The sequence below is a fragment of the Rhipicephalus microplus genome, chromosome 10 (genome assembly GCF_043290135.1).
Source record: "Rhipicephalus microplus isolate Deutch F79 chromosome 10, USDA_Rmic, whole genome shotgun sequence".
NCBI classification, from domain to species: Eukaryota; Metazoa; Arthropoda; class Arachnida; order Ixodida; family Ixodidae; genus Rhipicephalus; species Rhipicephalus microplus.
The window spans coordinates 97,711,789-97,729,535 of record NC_134709.1 but is presented as its reverse complement, the minus strand read 5'-3'; the positions used below and the strand labels follow the sequence as shown (position 1 = coordinate 97,729,535).

Sequence of the window (17,747 nt, the reverse complement as noted above, 5' to 3'; positions counted from 1 at the left end):
CGTATGAATTATACTATGTGTCTGGTCACCATTTATTCTGCTCGGTCTAAATAGGTGGGTGAGTGCTTGTGCTGGCTTATGGACGCAGTTAGACGCACTTGTAGCGAAATCTGCTATGCGATAAGATTTGGCTTTGACGCCGTAGTTGTCAGCCGCCGGCGTTGGTCAGCGCTATCGGGAAAAATAAAAAAAAAAACAAATCCAGGATTCGATCTGATTTGAACAAGAACTCTCTGGGTGGCAGCGGAGTACTCTAAACCAGAGGCGTGTATATGCTTGATTCTCGTTCACACAAAGACCCTATGTAAGCGTCAAGTTGAGCATGGAATCGCGTTAAAGTGACAGCAAGATGTGGCACAATGTAAATTGGATGGCGAGTCAGTCGTTGAGTTCTTTGAACATATTGCGAAGGGTTCAGCTATAATTCTTCATTGTGATCAGCCACAGCACGAATCAAGCGCTCATAACGCTTTACAGAGGTGTCGCGCCTCAACATTTCGCCGCACAATGACGAATAATTCTATATAGCGTGCTTTCCTGTATCACAAATATTATTTGTCGTGTAGTGGCTACATTCCAGAAGAACTTGTGTTAGTTGCAACAAGAGAGCGGACAACAGACTCCAGAAAGGGCGCTCGTCCAGCTTTCGCTGTGACTGTGCTGCGTGTTTCACGGATGCCTTGCAAATTTTATTCTGAGCCCCTCTGTCACTATGATGCAAAATGGATGAGCACTTTGCAACGCCACGCAATTAAGAGGCAAAGAGGGCAGGTATTCCACTCTCGGCTGTGCTTCACTGAGCAAATATCAGAAAAAAAATCATAACAGCAAGCAGAAGGCGCGACAACGTTCGTTAGTCATACACCTCTTGGTGAAATTCATGAACATTTTACTTTACTGATGCAAATGGGAGAAGAAACTTAATTGCGACATTCGGCTGGTCCGTGCTAGATCACCCACCTATATATAGAGGCTGGGATATTTCGCCTCCGTGTAGCATCCCTGGCCTGCGGGATATACCGTTTTCGATCGTCGACTTCTGAGCTCAGCTGAATTCTTATATGCTAGTTTATTACGCTTTCGCGTCAAGAACAACTCTTATTTACCTCCACTGATTGCATATAAACTTGTTTACTTCTCCGCGCTGCTATTTTTTGTATGATACCACAGGATGAGTTTGACGGGGGGTTCATCGATCGACTGTTGTGGACCTGCCGCAACTGGTTCAAGCATTTCGTCATCTCGCTGCCGAGATCCACTTATTGGGCGCCAGTGGAGCCGAAGACTCAGAAGAATACCGGTCAGAAACTGATCGCCATCGTGAACTTCATGGCCGTGCTTCTGTCGGACGTCCCTGAAAATCCAGGAGCTGCATCGATGGGCTCGCTTCACTGCGGACACATCTTCTCTATGGCGGCGCTTCTGTGTGACTCCTGCAGGCTTGTCATGAACTCGCCTCAGCTGGACTACGAAGCTAAGGTATGCACTCATCATCACCACCACAACAACCATGGCTTGCTCGAGGGCACGCGCGCCGTAAACTTTTTGGGTGAGCCTAGACAAGTGTGGTTGCAAAGCGCCTATGAAGCCGCAATTAACCAACATCCTACGCTTTAGCGAATTGCCTATGCACTACACAGTAAATCGATTCTGACCCTTAAGGGTGTCAAAAGGGTGCCGACACCCTAAGCACACCCTTTGAGCACCCTATTCGCGTCTCAGCACCCTACAAGCTGAACCTTAAGGGTGAACACATCAAAAGGGTGGAAACTAGGGTGCAAAAAGGGTGCAACAACTAATGGGTGCTAATGAGCACCCATTAGGGTGCACAGTCGCCGACAAAGCTTTGTGAGTAACGTGGTCATAGAGCATAACCAACAGCTTTTAGATGTCTACTGGTTAGACACCATGGTCTCATTAATAGCCCCACCACAGTAACGGATATCTGAATAGCGATAGTGCCCGGCTGAACGTAAGTTCTGCACTGGTTCTTGCATTCTTGCTGCCTTTTTCTCGTCGTCTCACGGCCGGCGCTGACCAAGCCATGCGCTACAAGCTCACTAGCCAATGGCGGAGTACGCAGCTTGTAGAGCTACAACAGGATTGTGACTTACACATATAAAGCTCTCGGCCTCGTTTGCGCCTAACATTGAAAACAAAGCTTCGTCCATGACAGTATATATAAATCATACATTTGTTAATGCAAAGAATTACAAACCAACAAGACCGTGGTAGATAAAATCGTTTTTGTGTTGTACAATTATTTGTTAACCTTACAATGTATCAGTTGACACGTGTTACCAATTTTTATGGCGGGCTATGGGCTTTGACGTTTTGATATTATAACATCAAAGAAACGTTTTCTTGATTTTGTTCATAGAAATATTATTCAAAGCAAGTTAAAATGAGCCTTGACTAAAACATTTTCCTAAAAAAAATTCACTAAAGATAGCTAAAATATTGCTTGCCAACTAATACGCTTATTTTGTTGTGACAAATTTTGCTTGCTGCCTGTACTTTGTACTAATATACAACCGCTTTAACACTGGTTTTAACAGCCAGCTCAACCACACAACCAATGTACAGATGTGAACAAGGTATCGGTACAAGAAATACACAAGCAACCAAACGTTTCAAATGTCGCGCGCTCTTTCACATTTCAATTTTCGCGCAAATACGCGTTATGTGATTTTGTCATTTTGAAAGAAAAAAATATTCTATGCGATACACACTAGCGCATCTTCTATTTTCACTAATTTTTACTTAAAATTTAAGCAGAAATAATGTATTTACTTATCATATAAAAACTCATGTCACTCATGTATCATGTGCGCAAATGCGGATCGGTGGCGTCAGCAGGACAGAAATGGCGGTATCTTCCTGGAGGCCGCAACGGCCGTGTGCCGAGCGTTTAAAGTCGATTTTTTATGTAGTTCAAAGTGTGCTTGCACTGTCTTTCGTGTTCTGTCGGTGCTGCTTGTTACGAAGATGCACTATACTCAAGAGAGGACCGGCTGCTTTGTACCGTCGAGCGCTCGTTAAACTAAAAAGGTAGGTGGATGTTTCTGCTGTCGACGCTTTGTTTTTTGCTTCTCCGGCCAGGCCGCGGCGTGCCCGATCCAGACTGTTGTGCTACCGCTCGCGTCCTCGGCTCCTCCCGCGGTTATCACCGAAAGCGCTATAGTATAATAACGTTATGAACTAAGGTTTTTCTAGCTGGTAGACGATAAGTGAGTTTTTATTAACGTAGCGAGCCTGCTGGCGTATCTGATTTCATTAGGCTCAAGTCTAAGCTAAGGGACGTTACGCGCGGATGAATTTTTTCTGTGGGGAAGGAGGTTAAAGCAATGTGCGCTGTGATGGTGTGAGTCGGCGGGCGATGCTCTTCACGCTATGAATCACTATATTTTTGCAATGCCGTCGGACGCCGTTCGGGGACTGCGCATGGAAGCCGTAAGCGTCGTCTGTGTGCCGCGTGCGTTTAAGTATTCCGGTGATTCGCGTTGAATTAGATCTTTACGTATTTAATTTAGAAGAATGGAGAAGAATAACGTGGTGTCCGCGTTGGTATTTACGCGGCTTTGTTCGTTTTCTGTGCCAAAGAAGTATATGAAGAAAGTTTTATATGTTACGCGTCCTCTTTTCAACAGCTACATGATCATTAAATGTGTGTGACTACTATAAGGTAGATGTGTTTTCCTGTGTGACCAAATGTGTTTGCATCCACCGGGCACGTATAATATTAAATTACCATGATATTCAGCTCAATTAAGTGTGCGTAAACTTGACACAGCGTGCTGTAGGTGCGGTTCTCAAAGCGTGCAATTACGCCTGGGTCAATACATTTTCTCTATGAGTGGCCGAATAGTCGTACCTTAGCTGTGCAAGCGCTAGTTTGAGCAGTAGTTCACTCGTTCGAGTGCAATTTTGGTGGTACTGCTTGTTCCCCCCTGTTCACATATCATTGCATTCTTCTGGTTTGTAAAAGAATTGTGGGCGCTGCAGCCCGCTTTGGAGTTAAAACTTTGCCGAATACCTATACGTCTACAAACATTCTAAAACTAAGTTCTACCCAAACTTCCAATGACACTTTCGAATACAAGTGTAAAGCTTTATCTGATATCATAAATTCTTTATGACCTCGCTGCAGATTTACAAGTGACCTGTGATATGTGCAGTGTATGAATGCCTAATTTATTGCTCAAAACACAATAAGGTTATACATCACAGTAATCGTGCCAAAGGCGTGCATATGTTGCTGCTGACATGCAAACTTAGACATTGTATTTATCTAAAAATGAACAAATCTTAACTGCCATTTTTTGAAGATGTATGCATCAGACCAATTGAATAATATCAAAAATAATGTTCAAGTGATTGTTGTTTATTGCCTTGCACCGACGTCACTAAAACCGCCTTGTTGGTACTTAGACCACATGGTGGGATGCAAGATTCATGACGTCATATTGAATGTTAATGTCACATGATATGCAAGGTAAATTGTTATTAGCGTACAGAGGCCAATAACGTTATGGCCTCATCGTTATCATATTTAAGCAGGTTAGGCAATATGTGATTCTGCTGCCTTTACGTCAGGTTGGGAAACCATTACGTTATGTAGCTATCTGCAGTGTCTGAGATCCTGGTTGCCGGTCAATATTGCTGAAGCTTGCCTGCTTCATTGTGATGGCATGGGGTTCAAGATTGATGTTTTGTCTTAGCGTTTCCACTTTTCCTCCCCTATGGACATTAGACAGCTTGTGCTGTTTGATTAGAAGTGAGGAGTAGTGCCTCTTTAGCCAACCAGAACAATTTAGATCAATGATCAATATGAAGCAGCACACAATATTCATTTAGTGAACTCAATTTCAGGCAAATTATAAACGTCCGAGTGTTAGCCGTTTGAAGGAAGCTTCATTCGTTGAACTCATGAGAATAAATGGTAGAGAAGGAAAGGCAGGGAGGTTAGCCAGACCAGCAAAGACGGTCTATCACCCTACACGGGGGAACAGGGAGACTGAAGTCCTGTCGCAGTGGTCTAGTCGCTAAGGTACTCGGTTTCTAACACGAAGGTCGCAGGATGATATTCCGGCCTTGCTGGCTGCTTTTTCGTTAAAGGTGAAAATGCTGTAGGCCTGTGTTCTCAGATTTGTGTGCACGTTAAAGAACCCCAGGTGGTCGAAATTTCTGGAGCCATCCACTACCTTGGTAAAATATTCATGTGTCAGTACTGCTTTAATTTTATGCTTTATCTGCAGTGGATGCATATGCGCATACTGACATGTATATGCAGTGGTATTGCAATTTTACGGAACAAAATATTCATATGGTGCATATTGCATGGCATTTACTTAAGAAACACATCACATGGGTATCATAACTACAGAAATGCAAATGTGCCTCTATAGATGCACTCGTGCATATATTTGGTCAGCTTCAAGAACAGAATTTATTGATTGCAAGCAACAGCATTACTCACGCATGCTTATCTCTTAATTACGCGCAGTCGATACAGCTAAAAGGGGGTGTCTTCATCTAAGAGTTCTAACTTCATCTTCGTGCATGAATGAGCTATAAAGGTGAATGAAAATTCACATGTCTGACATCGACATGAAAAGCTCTGCAGCAGCATGTTTTTCGTTGTATTTATACTGCAGCATGCCCTTTTTGTATTTCTCAGTTGCGTGCCACTAAATATATGTAGGCCATGCGTTTCTAGCCATTCACTGCAATTTGGCAAGCAGCGCATGCAGTCTAGACAAACCTCACTAAAATAATTTTTTTTGCACTGGTGCAGAAACTCTTCGGCACGGTATGTCATTTCATTTGAGTGAGGCTGCTCAAGGAAATTTCCTGACAAGGTCAAGGAGCCCAACCACCAGCGAACTCTGAACCATTGTTTCAAAAGCATCAGCTCTGTTCACCCTGCTTATGCGCTGTGCCTCAGAAAGCTACTGGACGCTGCCTACTTATATGAAGTACTCTTCATATTCTCCTCAGTTTGGCAGCAATGTGTGTGGTCTTCACAGTGCTTGCCAAAATCATTTTTGCACAGGTGAGACACTTATTTCTTGCTTTAATTGTGTTAGTATTACTGCATGCACTCCTGCCAAGCAAGAGTACTAATGTTTCTTGTGAATTGTTTGTCATGGTAAACAGAGGATTTCAAGCACAAAATTCATACTGAACTTTGGTCCTTCAAGAAGTGTGGAACGAAGGTGGTGACAATGTCAACGCGCTCTCTTTAGAAATAAAGCCTTTGCATGAAGAGCCTGTCGCACCTTAAAACAGGCACAAAAAACTTCGAGGTGAAAATAAGCAACTTCAGATGAAAATTGAAGAATTTACACTGTATTCAAGGTTGAACTATCCGACATCAAAGGCGTCTCAGATGAGGGTTTTCTTTTGATGCTGTCTGAAGTTTTTGGGCGATCATGGAAAAACCATTACTCGTGATGATATTGACACTGCAGACAGAGTAGGAACAAACAAGCCTAGTTCGAAAAAGAAAGAGTGCATTATGAACGATGTTACAAATGAAATGTTCTGGATAAGACAAAAAACTTACGTCTGTCTACAGTGGCCTTTCGTTTTAGATCAAGTAGTCCTATTTATGTCAACGAACACTTGACAAGACAAGGTAAGCAGTTAGTGAGAGCACGAATGCAAAAAAAAACAAGTAGGATAGAGGTTCAATTGGATGCAAAGCACAAAATTTATAGCGAAAAAAATTGGAAACATTAGCAATTTTAAAGACTGCCTTCTTAGAAGATCTGGCGAAACGCTGTGTTGATGCCTTCAGAGCCACACTTTTCTTGAGCTTGCAATGTCAGTAAACTATGACTGACATGGCAGAATTTCGATACCTAGATAGTGAAAAATTGATACCTAGATAGTGAAAAAGGCCACCAGCTATCTTCAATGCCTTTACCTTAAATGCTCTCAGCATTATAAATAGGACTAGTAGCCTGTGTCTCTATTTCGATGACATGTCGGTAAAATTTGATGCCATTATTTCGACATAATCCTTGTATTTTTTGTGCGATACAGCCCACCAAAAATACCAGGGTACAATTATCATGGCATTGTGTAGTTCATGAAATGAGAAAAAGGAATAGCGCTGTACATCTAACGTTAATTTTTGGCCGATGTCAATAGACTTCCGTGTGTTAAGCCCTGTGTTGAGTGTCTAGTAGTACGACTAGGGGGTTTTGTTTTGCAGCAATTAGCACGCCTCCATTAGGTCATAAGTAGGAATTTTGAGTTTCTGGAAACTAGGTAACTTGATTTTTCGGTCACAGATGCACAGACGATTTTTCCCTCACAACCAACGAGGCAGACGCCGGCGGTGGGTTTTCAGCGACACGAGCTCTTCAACGCTATCATGTTAAAAAGCTCACTTAGGCAGCATTGACCAAATGAATGCAAAGAATAAAGTCAAGTGTCCTGGCAGGAATTGAAACCTAGTATTCTGCTTGGTAATTAAGTATTCTACCACTGAGCCATGTCCAGCCTCGGTTATACTTTCTAAATAGTCTCAAATGTTTGTGTAACATCAACTGTCATTGCAGTACTGGCTATCAAATTTTATAACTATTACATGTGCACTCCTATGATGCAGCCGTGGGGTCGAATCAAAGTCAATTGTAGTCAGGCACCATCCTGTGAAGTATTTGTGTAGCAGTGTTGAAGGCTACCATCGTCGCGAGTGCCAGCGCAAACACCAGTGCTTCATACCAGCCTACCACTTCTAGTGTGGCTAATATCCATGTTTCTGTTGGCATTGTTATGAAACAGCAAATAACTGCTAATGTTGTCAAAGGTGTGACATCTCCCCATAACAAATGAAACATATGCGGGTGTTTAACGTATGTGTGTGCGAGAATTTGTACTTATATCGAGCTCCACTTCATAAAATCGCTCAATAAAAAAATTGAAATACATGTTATGCGTGTTTCGCATAACATCGATTCCCAAAGTATGTGGGGTCTGCCAAATTTTTAGCATCAATTTTGTAACCTAAATGCTACCATAAAGAATTATTTATTGAACATGAACAGCTGAACTGCAACATACTAAGTTTTAGGTATTAGGAAAACTGAATATGTTCATGACTATAGCATACCTAACAGGCAAATACTAGTACTACATACATGACACACTATTGTAGAGCTAGACTAGAATATTGCTTATTGGCACTTAACAATTCTTTAAAAACCCTGATTACCTTCAGTGCCTTATTCGGTTTGTTCAAATCGAATGTGCGCAATTACTTGATGAATAGCTTTTTTACTCAAACCTAATTCATGTTTCAAGTGTGCATCATGCTGAATCATTGCTCAGATGTTTCTTGTGTATATATTTCATTTCTACTATGCTGTTTGTTTTTGTATGTGAAATCTGTTGTACATGCTACACTCTGTAGGCCCCCAGGTACTGTCAAGTTGTTTACACAGTTTTTTGCCTGGGGGACTTCCAACAAGCATGTTTTCCGTTGAAAACAAAGCGAATTTTGATGCTGACTTCTACTCACATAGAACTAAGAACACTCAAGCATGACAAGGCATATTTATCTTGGAGAGTCTGTCTTGTGAAACTCTTAGTGATTACTTCTGTCTTTATTTTAGGCTTCCGGGTGCGGATGTGCTGTAGAGAAGGAGCGCCCTGACCACACTTTTGTAAAAGGAACCAAAGTCGCCTGGGCAGCTGAAGATGGATTGTGCAAGTGTTTGAATGATCACATTATATTAATCCAACACCACTTGCATTACTTTGCCAATATTTGTGATTTTGTAACGCACAAGTTTAGAAACACACACACATATATAAAGGGAGAGCTGTAAATAAGCCTTGAGCATGTTTGTAGTCAAGGCTTTTAGCATGATGATCAAAGCATGTTATATAAGCCCACATGTTTTACCACACACCTACTTTGCTATCTATTTTCTTTTTCAATTTTGTGGGCACTGGCAACACCCTCAATAAGCGCCTTTGGACTGCTGGTGCCTCTAACTTATATTTTGTTGTTCTAAATAATTTATTCGTTACCTACTATGCAAAGAGGGAAGTCAGAATGGTTAAAGTTAAAAAGAAGTCTCCTCACAAAAAAGCTGTCTACTCGTAAGAAAAAAAGATTTGAAAAACAGAAGATTGATCCTCACTCACAAAGATCTGACCATTACAATCGATGTAGAAGGTCATAGCTCATGTTTACTATTGTCAATCTTTTTTGGTTGTATGCTATGTACAATAAAATAGTGACTATTTGCATCATGTTAATTTATTTGTCGTAAATTTTTGTTGGGGCCCAATATCTTGCATTCTCACATGTATAAAAGCTCATGTCTGCTACACATAATTTAAAAGAGCGCAATGTGGTAAGGTTCTGTATTTAGTGCATATTATCTGTGTGTCTTTCAAAGTGAGTATATGGCATTTGAAATAATCACCAGTATTCGGAACTTGTGAATTTTTAATTTGCAGGCATGCATGTCTGTATGGTGACCAAGCATCCATAAATTGTGCATGCATGTGTGCAGCAAGGGGCCTTGAATAGATTACATTCTTTCTGGACCGAAAATAAGTAGCACAGGCTATATACGCACTCCGGGATCAATTCCATGATTATTGAAACACACATATTTATTCAAAATACCTTGCTTTAAAGTATATATTTACATATTGTCTACTTCCACCTTGAACATTGTACCATGCATCCGGCACTCTGTCGAGCGTTTCTTGAGGGCACTTTGGTGACTAGTACACAAACGTACAGACAACTGTAAGTTGGCCTCCACTTTGTTGACTGCTGGAGAACGGCGGCTTCGCCAAATCACACTTCCTTTGTGGTGAAGCTAACTTTGCTCTTGCAACAGTACAAGCTTATTTAAAATTCGACACTGTTCTTCAGAAGTGCAGCTTGTTCGATCCAGAGCAGCCAAAAACGAAAACCCGAGGAACAGCACCTGGGCAGGTAAGGCACAATTGCAGCACTTCTCGATAACAGTGCCGGATTCTCTATTTGCCTACACGTAGAGAAAGCAAAACACTGGAGCCAACTTACCAGAAGATTCACTGCAGAGACACTGTTTTAAAAGACGATGATGTAAAAGCCCCACCTAGAGCTGTCACTGTGTTTCAGTGCTAGTTTCATAAGCGCCTGCGGAAGGCACTCTGTGGAGGGCCGGCCGCGTGCATGGTGCACGTGCTCAGGGTGGAATGGACGACTTAGTACATGTGTTCAAATACTAACAAACCATATGTGGGCTGTCACTCAGCATGGTCCATAGAGTATACAGCAGTCTGTATTTTTAGCCATCTCCAGCATCAATCCTAGATTTGGCCCACTGGTACGTCGATGTAGAGCACCCTTCCAGCACCCATTTGAAAGGGTGTTATGACATCACAGCACCTTTTTTTTAAAGGGTGCACTCATTACACCCTTCAAAATTTTTTGCTCTGCACCCTTTTCTTAAGGGCGCTGAGCTCTGCACCCTTTCTCAGCACCCTTTTTTGAACGCCCAATAGGGAGCAAAGGGTGTTCGTCTGGCGACAAGCTCATTTACACTCTTAAGGGTCAGGTTTGGTTTAGTGTGTAGTCCTTTGTATAAGGTATTGCCTGCACCCATGTATTTACATACTCAGTAAAAGCTCGTCAGTGCGGAAAATGGGATACTTTGGACGTGTTCTTTTGTTCTGGCCAGCAAACTCACTGATTGATTACATGAAACTCGGTAGTGCGGGCACATTTAGACGATCCTAGGAGGACGCGGAGCACAAAACGCTGCAAATGTGCGAGTCACAAGAACAAAAACGGCATTCGCAGGCTACAGAAACAAGGTTGCGCAGTGTGGATTGCTATTTCAATCATGCAGTTAGTGACCATGGTCTCATTCACATCTGGATTTGGGGAGTCCGCAGCTTCGTTTGAACTTGATGAACTACGTGCGCCATGTTGCAAAACTCATGCACGTGGAAGAAGTTTGTGATGAAGAGCGTTCAGGTGCGGTCGGCATGCTAGCATAAAACTCATTTTTGTATTGTGATGGGCCAACCGTCAGTTACCGGCCGTTTTTACCCGTAAGGAGACTACTGCCACATGCGCGTAATGGTGGTAATAGTGGCATTCAGTACGCAATAAGGGAGGCGTGGGGAGTACTTTTAGCGCTAAAAAAAAAAACAGTGAATTTGGCACCTTGGTTGCATGCATTGTGAATAAAATGCCAAAATGAAGAAAATTTTCTGCTTTTACGCTGCGCGTATGCAAGAAAAGTGCAGCATTCACGTATTTATGCAGAAAATGTAAGTATATAAGAGACGTCTCCTTATTGATTGCTTAACACTTTCAATATTTTGGCATGCGGTAAATTTTGATATTTTTGGCTGGTCCCACTAAATCCGAACTGACCAAATTTTACATATATTGTTCGTGTTGTGGCTGACGATCATCAGTTATGGGTCAGCCCATAGTTGCGTGTCCGAAACACTCAAACGCCCACTCTTTCTTGATTGACGTAGCGCGAATAGCGGTGCAACTGTATGCTTCTTCGACGCATTGTTACATCGGTTAGCATCACTTCGCACCTGACACGACGACTGTATGTAGTCTTTTCTCCTAGAAGTTTCATCCACTGGTGGGACTATGTGGTACAATGGTGAGCTCGTGCTTGTGCTTCGTGTTCCGGGCAGGCTCTTTAACTGGGAGGCTGTTTAAAATTGGCGGTAAAACCCTCGGGATCGCTCATCCACACTATTTAGCCCAAGTGTGAGAGCGAAACGGCACAAGAGGGAGAGTGCGGGCAAATGTATAAGGGTAACTGGGGAGTCTACTGCAACGAGTTGAGTCACACGAGTAGAACCGGCCCTCGGCGATCGAATTTCGGTGGAGGCGAAGCGGTCGAGGCCCGTTTGTTGTGCAATATCAGCGCATTCCAAAGAACACCGAATTGTCGAGATTCCCGGAGCGCTCCACTGTGGCGTCTGTCCTGAACATGTCATGGTTTTGGGGCTTAGGACTCCAGCTATTATTCATGTTACTAACGAGTTCAGCCACTGGAGGGAGTTGGTTGAGAAGGCTAAAAAAGCGTAGCGATGTGGAGCAGGTGAACCTGGTTGGGTGGGAGGGCGAAGGTGAAGCTCTGGCGGGAGTGGAACACGTGGTGTAGAGAGGAGGAGGGAGTGGCAGAGTGGATGGCATTGCCAGCGAAAGAAGTCCGCCAATGGTAGCGTGTGTTCAAGTACTGGTGGCGCTGAGAGAGAGAGAGAGAAACAACATTTTTTGTGCATCCGGCGTGCGGGAAGTCCGCGCAGGGCGCGGGTATTTCCTATCTAAAAACTATAGCTAATAGTCCTATAGTCCCAGGCTCTAGATCTTGGGGACGTTGTGCTCTGGCTAGGCATTGAATACTCGGGCTCCTCCGCTCCCGTTGTCCGGGGCGTCGGTTCCCGTTCTCGTCTGCTTTGCCAGGGCCTCCTCAAGCCGCTGGATGGCCCTTCGTTGTGTGTTTAAGTCTTGGGAGCGTAACCATGCTCCCACCTCATCGGGATACGTGGCGTCCTGGCACTGCCCATTCCCATTGTTCACACCACTGTTACACCCGCCCCACATGATGTGGCGGAGGGTGGCTAGTTCACGTTCGCACGCGCTACACTTAGCGTCCACAAACATGTCGGGGCATACGTGCCGGGCCAATGCTGGCGTTAGCACGCATTCCGTTTGCAGTTGTCGGAGCTTCACTGCTTCCGCACGTGGCAGTTGACGATGCGGGGGCGGAAAGGCTCTCCTGGCCTCTCTGTAGGCCGCCAGGATCCCTCCGTAGTCGGTGAGGGGATCGAAGTCTTCTCGTTCTTCACCGCTGGTTTCAGGGAGACGGGCTGCCGCGGTCCGGCACGTGATGAGATCACGGGCCACAGCGTCCGCCTCCTCGTTGCGGTTCTCGATGTCGGGAGCCAGGTGTCGTCCCATGTGGGCTGGGAACCATTTGAGGGCGATGGTTGGTCCTACAGCGGCGCCGCGAGCAGCCCGCGAGGCCGCGATGGACGTCACTAGCCGCTCCGTGCCCCGCCAGACCATGCCTCGGGCAAAATTCCTAATTGCCTGCTTTGAGTCGCTTAGCACCGTGCGCGTGCCCGGCCTACCTGTGGCCAGGGCTATCGCCGCCTCCTCTGCCTGGCCGGCTGTTCGGGCGCGCACGGTGCTTGCTGTTAGTAGTTTACCGGTAGTGGCGCTGACCACCACTGCTGCGAAGGCGTTGCGTCTTCCCGAATATCTTGCGGCGTCCACGTAGACTGCGCCCTCGTCTCTCTGATGTTGACGGGCCAGCGCCACTGCTCTCGCCTCTCGCCTGCCCGCGTCCCTTTCTGGGTCCATGTTCTTTGGCAGCGGGTAGACAATGATTTTCCTCGCTGCCTCATCGCTCAGGGGGACTTGCTTTTCTAGCTCCCCGTCCAGTCCTGCGCCCGGGCGTTCTCCAGGAGGTAATAATTCTACCCGATCGAGTAATCCTCTGCCCGCGGCTGTGTCGCTCAGGCGGCTCAGCTGCGAAGCTCTCTGGGCCTCGCTGATCTCCGAGAGCGTGTTGTGTGTTCCCAGAGACAGCAAGGCCGTTGTCTTTGTGCCTGGTAGGAGCCCAAGAGCCCCCGCGTAAGCCTTCCGGATGGCAGCGTCGATCTTGGCTCGTTCCGCGCCGGTCCAGCGGTGAAAGGCCCCCGCATATGCCGCGTGGCTTATAACGAAAGCCTGCAGCAGATGCAGGAGCCCCCTCTTTTTCATGCCCCGGTAGCGGGACGACATTCGCTTGACCAGGCGCGCTGCGATGCCCATCTTGGTTGTGATGTTCTTGACCGCCATGGCGTTGGTTTGGGTGCCGTCCACGAACATCCCCAGGACTCGAAGCCCCGGGACGTGCGGGATCTGCATACCGTCACTGGTGCGCACGATGATGTTCTCGGCCGCCTCTCGACTTGCCTTCTTTCTGTGCCTCCCAGGTGGTGGCAGGATGAGTAGCTCTGATTTTTGTGGCGAACACCGCAAGCCCGTGCCCAAGAGTGCGGACTCCACGGCGTCCACCACCGCCTGCAGACCCGCCTCGATGTCTCCGTCGCTTCCACCCGTGGCCCAGATGGTTACGTCGTCGGCGTAGAGGCAGTGTCGTATCCCCTGGCCCAGCGCCTCCAGACGCCTGGCCACCTCGATCATGACAATGTTAAACAGGAACGGGGAGATGACCGAGCCTTGTGGGGTCCCGACGCTGCCCAGCTCTCGTTCTTCGAGCTTCGTTCCTCCCACCTCCAGCCTGGCCGTGCGGCGAGAAAGGAAGGCTCTGATGTAGTTGTACGATCTTGCGCCCAGCCCCAGGCGGGACACCTGAGCCAGGACCGACGAGTGTCTAACGTTGTCGAAGGCGCTTTGCAGGTCCAGGCCCAAGATCGCTCGGTTGTCATTCTTTAGAGTCCCGCCCGGTGGGTCAAGGACTTCTCGTTGGATCAGGAGCATGGCGTCTTGCGTTCCCAATTTGGCCCGGAAGCCAAGCATTGAGTCCGGGTAGACATGGTGCGCTTCCATGTAACGGTTCCACCGGGTGTTAAGAACGTGCTCCAGTACCTTTCCCACGCAGGACGTGAGCGAGATGGGACGCAGGCCCTCTATACCCGGTGGCTTGTTTGGTTTTGGCAGCAGGATTGTCTTTGCTGTCTTCCAGGCCTTGGGCAGCTTGCCGTTACGCCAGCATTCGTTGTAGTAGCGTGTCAGTGATGTGATGGCTGAGTCACTCAGGTTGCGTAGAGCTTTGTTAGTAACTCTGTCGGGTCCGGCGGCCGAACGACAGTTCAGGTCCTGGGCCGCCTGCCTCACTTCCCATTCCTCTAGATCTCGGTCGAGGTGGAGGTTCGGCTGGCCGGCGTAGTCTGGGTGATCTTCGTGACTGGTGATGGGGAGGTAGCGCTCGTTGAGTCGCTTGAACATCTCCTCTTCGCCCAGTTGACGAGCGGTGGTGTGTAGGATTTGGGCCATGCGTGTACGTTGGTATTCGCAGCTCTTGGTCTCATCCATCAGTTGCCTGAGGAGTTTCCAAGTGCCGCCACGGTGAAGCTGTCCATCAGCCTGGCTGCAGAGTGAAAACCACTGCTGTGAGCAGAGCTGCCTGCTGTGTCGCTCGATCTCTCGGCCGAGTTCTGCGATCTTCTTTCGTAGCTTTCTGTTGTGACGTTGCCGCCGCCAACGCTTTTGGAGCGAGCGCCTGGCTTCGAGGAGGTGGGCTAGTCTCGGGTCCATGGTTTCGATTTCCTCGGGTGCATCGATCTCTTCTGTGGCCCCTTCTGTTGCCGCCAGCAGCTTCGCTGACCACTCGTCGATATTGTCGACTTCGCCGAGTACTGTGTTACGGAACTTGCTCCAGTCGACGAGTTTGTGCTTTATTGTTTTGTCGCGGTTCGGGTTTCCGTTGAGATGAGCCAGCGGTAATTCAATTTCGATGATGAAGTGATCGCTGCCCAGGTTGATTCCCGTATTCCTCCACTTCGCGGTGCCACCTTCGGGCAGCATCGCAAAGGTGAGGTCTGGATTTGTATCCCGAGCAACCGATGTTCCGATCCTTGATGGTTGGGCTGGATTGATCAGTAACGTGAACTCGGCTTCGCCGGCATCTTCAAGAAGGTTCCTTCCCTTGGACGTGGTGGTCGTGTAGCCGAGCTCTCGATGTTGCGCGTTGAAATCACCGCATATTACCGCGGCAGCGTCTCCTCTTTTGGCCAGGTCTTTCTGTGCTTGTGATGTGGCGCTCTTGATCTTATGGAAAAGAGTTTTGAATTTCTGCTTTCCATGTCTTGGATTGCTATAGATGTTAGCGATGAAGACGGTGGTTGATGTCTTCTTCTTTCGTGCACCCCGGGTTCCTCGTTCTTTGCCGCTAATCGCTAGCTCGGTGACGCACAGCTCGATGGCGGTGTCCCTGCTGCCCAGGAACTGTTGGTGTTTCACGTGGGCGATGCCTTTCCGGATGAACGTGCACACGCCCTGCGCCGCACCCTTCCCGCATGTGCGAGCGGACGGGGGGCAGGCGTGTGTCCGATACCCTGGCAGCGTCGGCGTGTCTTCAGTGTGGGTTTCTTGGACCGCTATCACGTCCGGGCGAGCCGTCGGTGCCAGCGATCTCAAGTACTGTTGTAGGATTGCTTTTCGGCACCGGAACCCGTTGGCGTTCCAGTGCCAGATCTTGATCTTATTGTTGCTGTCCATTATGAGGGAGAGCCTTTTGTGTTTGGCAATATTGATGCGCCGCTTCACCAATTAGCGGCTGCAGCTTCTCGGGGCTCAGGGCCCTCTCTAGCGCTTGCTCGATTTGGAGCTGAATCATTTGCGCAAGTTGCTGTTGGATGACTTGGGTGCATTTCGTGAGGATTCTCTGCTCGATGCCCTCAAAGCTCTTGCCCCATTTCTTTATAGCTCTCGCGTTCCGACCGATCTTCTTACTGAAGCTCCCGTAGCCGAGGGGTTTGGTCCTGTCTCCGTTGTTTGTAGTTGCCACCGAGATGACCGAGGCACTATCATCTTCTTCCTCGTTGCTTTCGTTTTCTAGTTCCTCTTCGTGTTGTGCTTCCAACCCTCTTGCCACCGCAATCATGGTGGCGCTGAGGGAGGAAAAGGAAATGGGCTCCAAGTGATGGCGGCCTGATGCCGTCACTCCCGCTGTTTAATCAACCTTCTTGAGGTTGTAAGTTGACGTCCTATAGCTGCGGATAATTGTTTATTCAGTCGGACTACCCATTTTTACTGATTACAAGATAATACGTGACAAAAAAAGTGTGAAAAAACTGTGAGAATCGCTCATACGATTATGCTAAATTTTCAAAACTTTCACTGCAGGTCGAGTGCCTCCGCAGAGCACTAACTACAGCCGGCGAAGCTGCTGAACGAGGTGCCCCTGCCCGCATGGCGGCGCTGGTGGCCTGCTTGCGGGACGCTTTCTTGTCGTCGGATGTTCCCGAGGAAGCTCGCTTGACCCTACTCGAACTTATAGAGCTGCGCGCTTCAGGATGGAAACTATCCCTGGAGCAGCAACTTTACTACGCCAGCCTCAGCGACGCTGCTGGAGACTAATATGTCAATATCCAGAACTCGTCACTTCTGCCATGCCACGTCGCCGAATGAGACTTTATTAAGGTTTGTACCCGGAGAGGGAAGCCAACCATCCAGACGTTTCACACGGCGCTCAAGGGCAGCGTCTTTTTTTTCCCAATAAATTTAGAATTATCAAGATGCTCTATTTATGTCTCTTTCCTTTGTTTGTGGTGGTACAGGAGATGGAAGGGGACGTTACGAGGACGATGTTTTCATGGTTACGAGTCATTTGATTAGGCCTTTGACCTCACACTGTAAATTCATTACATAGCGTAACTACTTTCCAAAAAAATACAAGAATAAAAAGCCATTGCGCAGGACTAAAAGGAAGCCTATACAAAATGAATAGCTTTGAAAGGGTGTTAGATAAAGAATACGTATCATTTCAAAGAAAATAAAAAAATCGCAAAGAGCAATAGTGGTGCAGACCCCGATGTTCCATGCGAGAGCATTATTACAGGCTTTCATACATCAACAGTTACATGAGTGGGTACATATGCATATGTGCACTCATATAAGAGTGAAGATAATGACTGAGTTCACTCAAGGCGTAAGTAACTAAATGCATGTGCTCTAAAGAAGTACATATTTGACTTTTTTTCTGAAGAATGATATGGAAGAAGCTTCCACG

General features: G+C 46.7%; 1 protein-coding gene and 1 long non-coding RNA gene across 2 annotated transcripts; both read left to right on the top strand.

Annotated features, from left to right (window-relative positions):
* The first annotated feature begins 1,312 nt into the window (after nt 1-1,312).
* On the top strand, nt 1,313-17,178 carry LOC142774487 (MIF4G domain-containing protein-like). Its single transcript, XM_075874825.1, has 2 exons — nt 1,313-1,479; nt 16,862-17,178. Exons 1-2 carry the CDS (start codon nt 1,330-1,332, stop codon nt 17,093-17,095), a joined length of 384 nt encoding a protein of 127 aa, XP_075730940.1. The 5' UTR covers nt 1,313-1,329; the 3' UTR covers nt 17,096-17,178.
* On the top strand, nt 5,984-8,765 carry LOC142774486 (uncharacterized). Its single transcript, XR_012886415.1, has 2 exons — nt 5,984-6,055; nt 8,628-8,765. It is a non-coding gene; the product is annotated as an uncharacterized LOC142774486 (long non-coding RNA).
* Nucleotides 17,179-17,747: the final 569 nt, after the last annotated feature.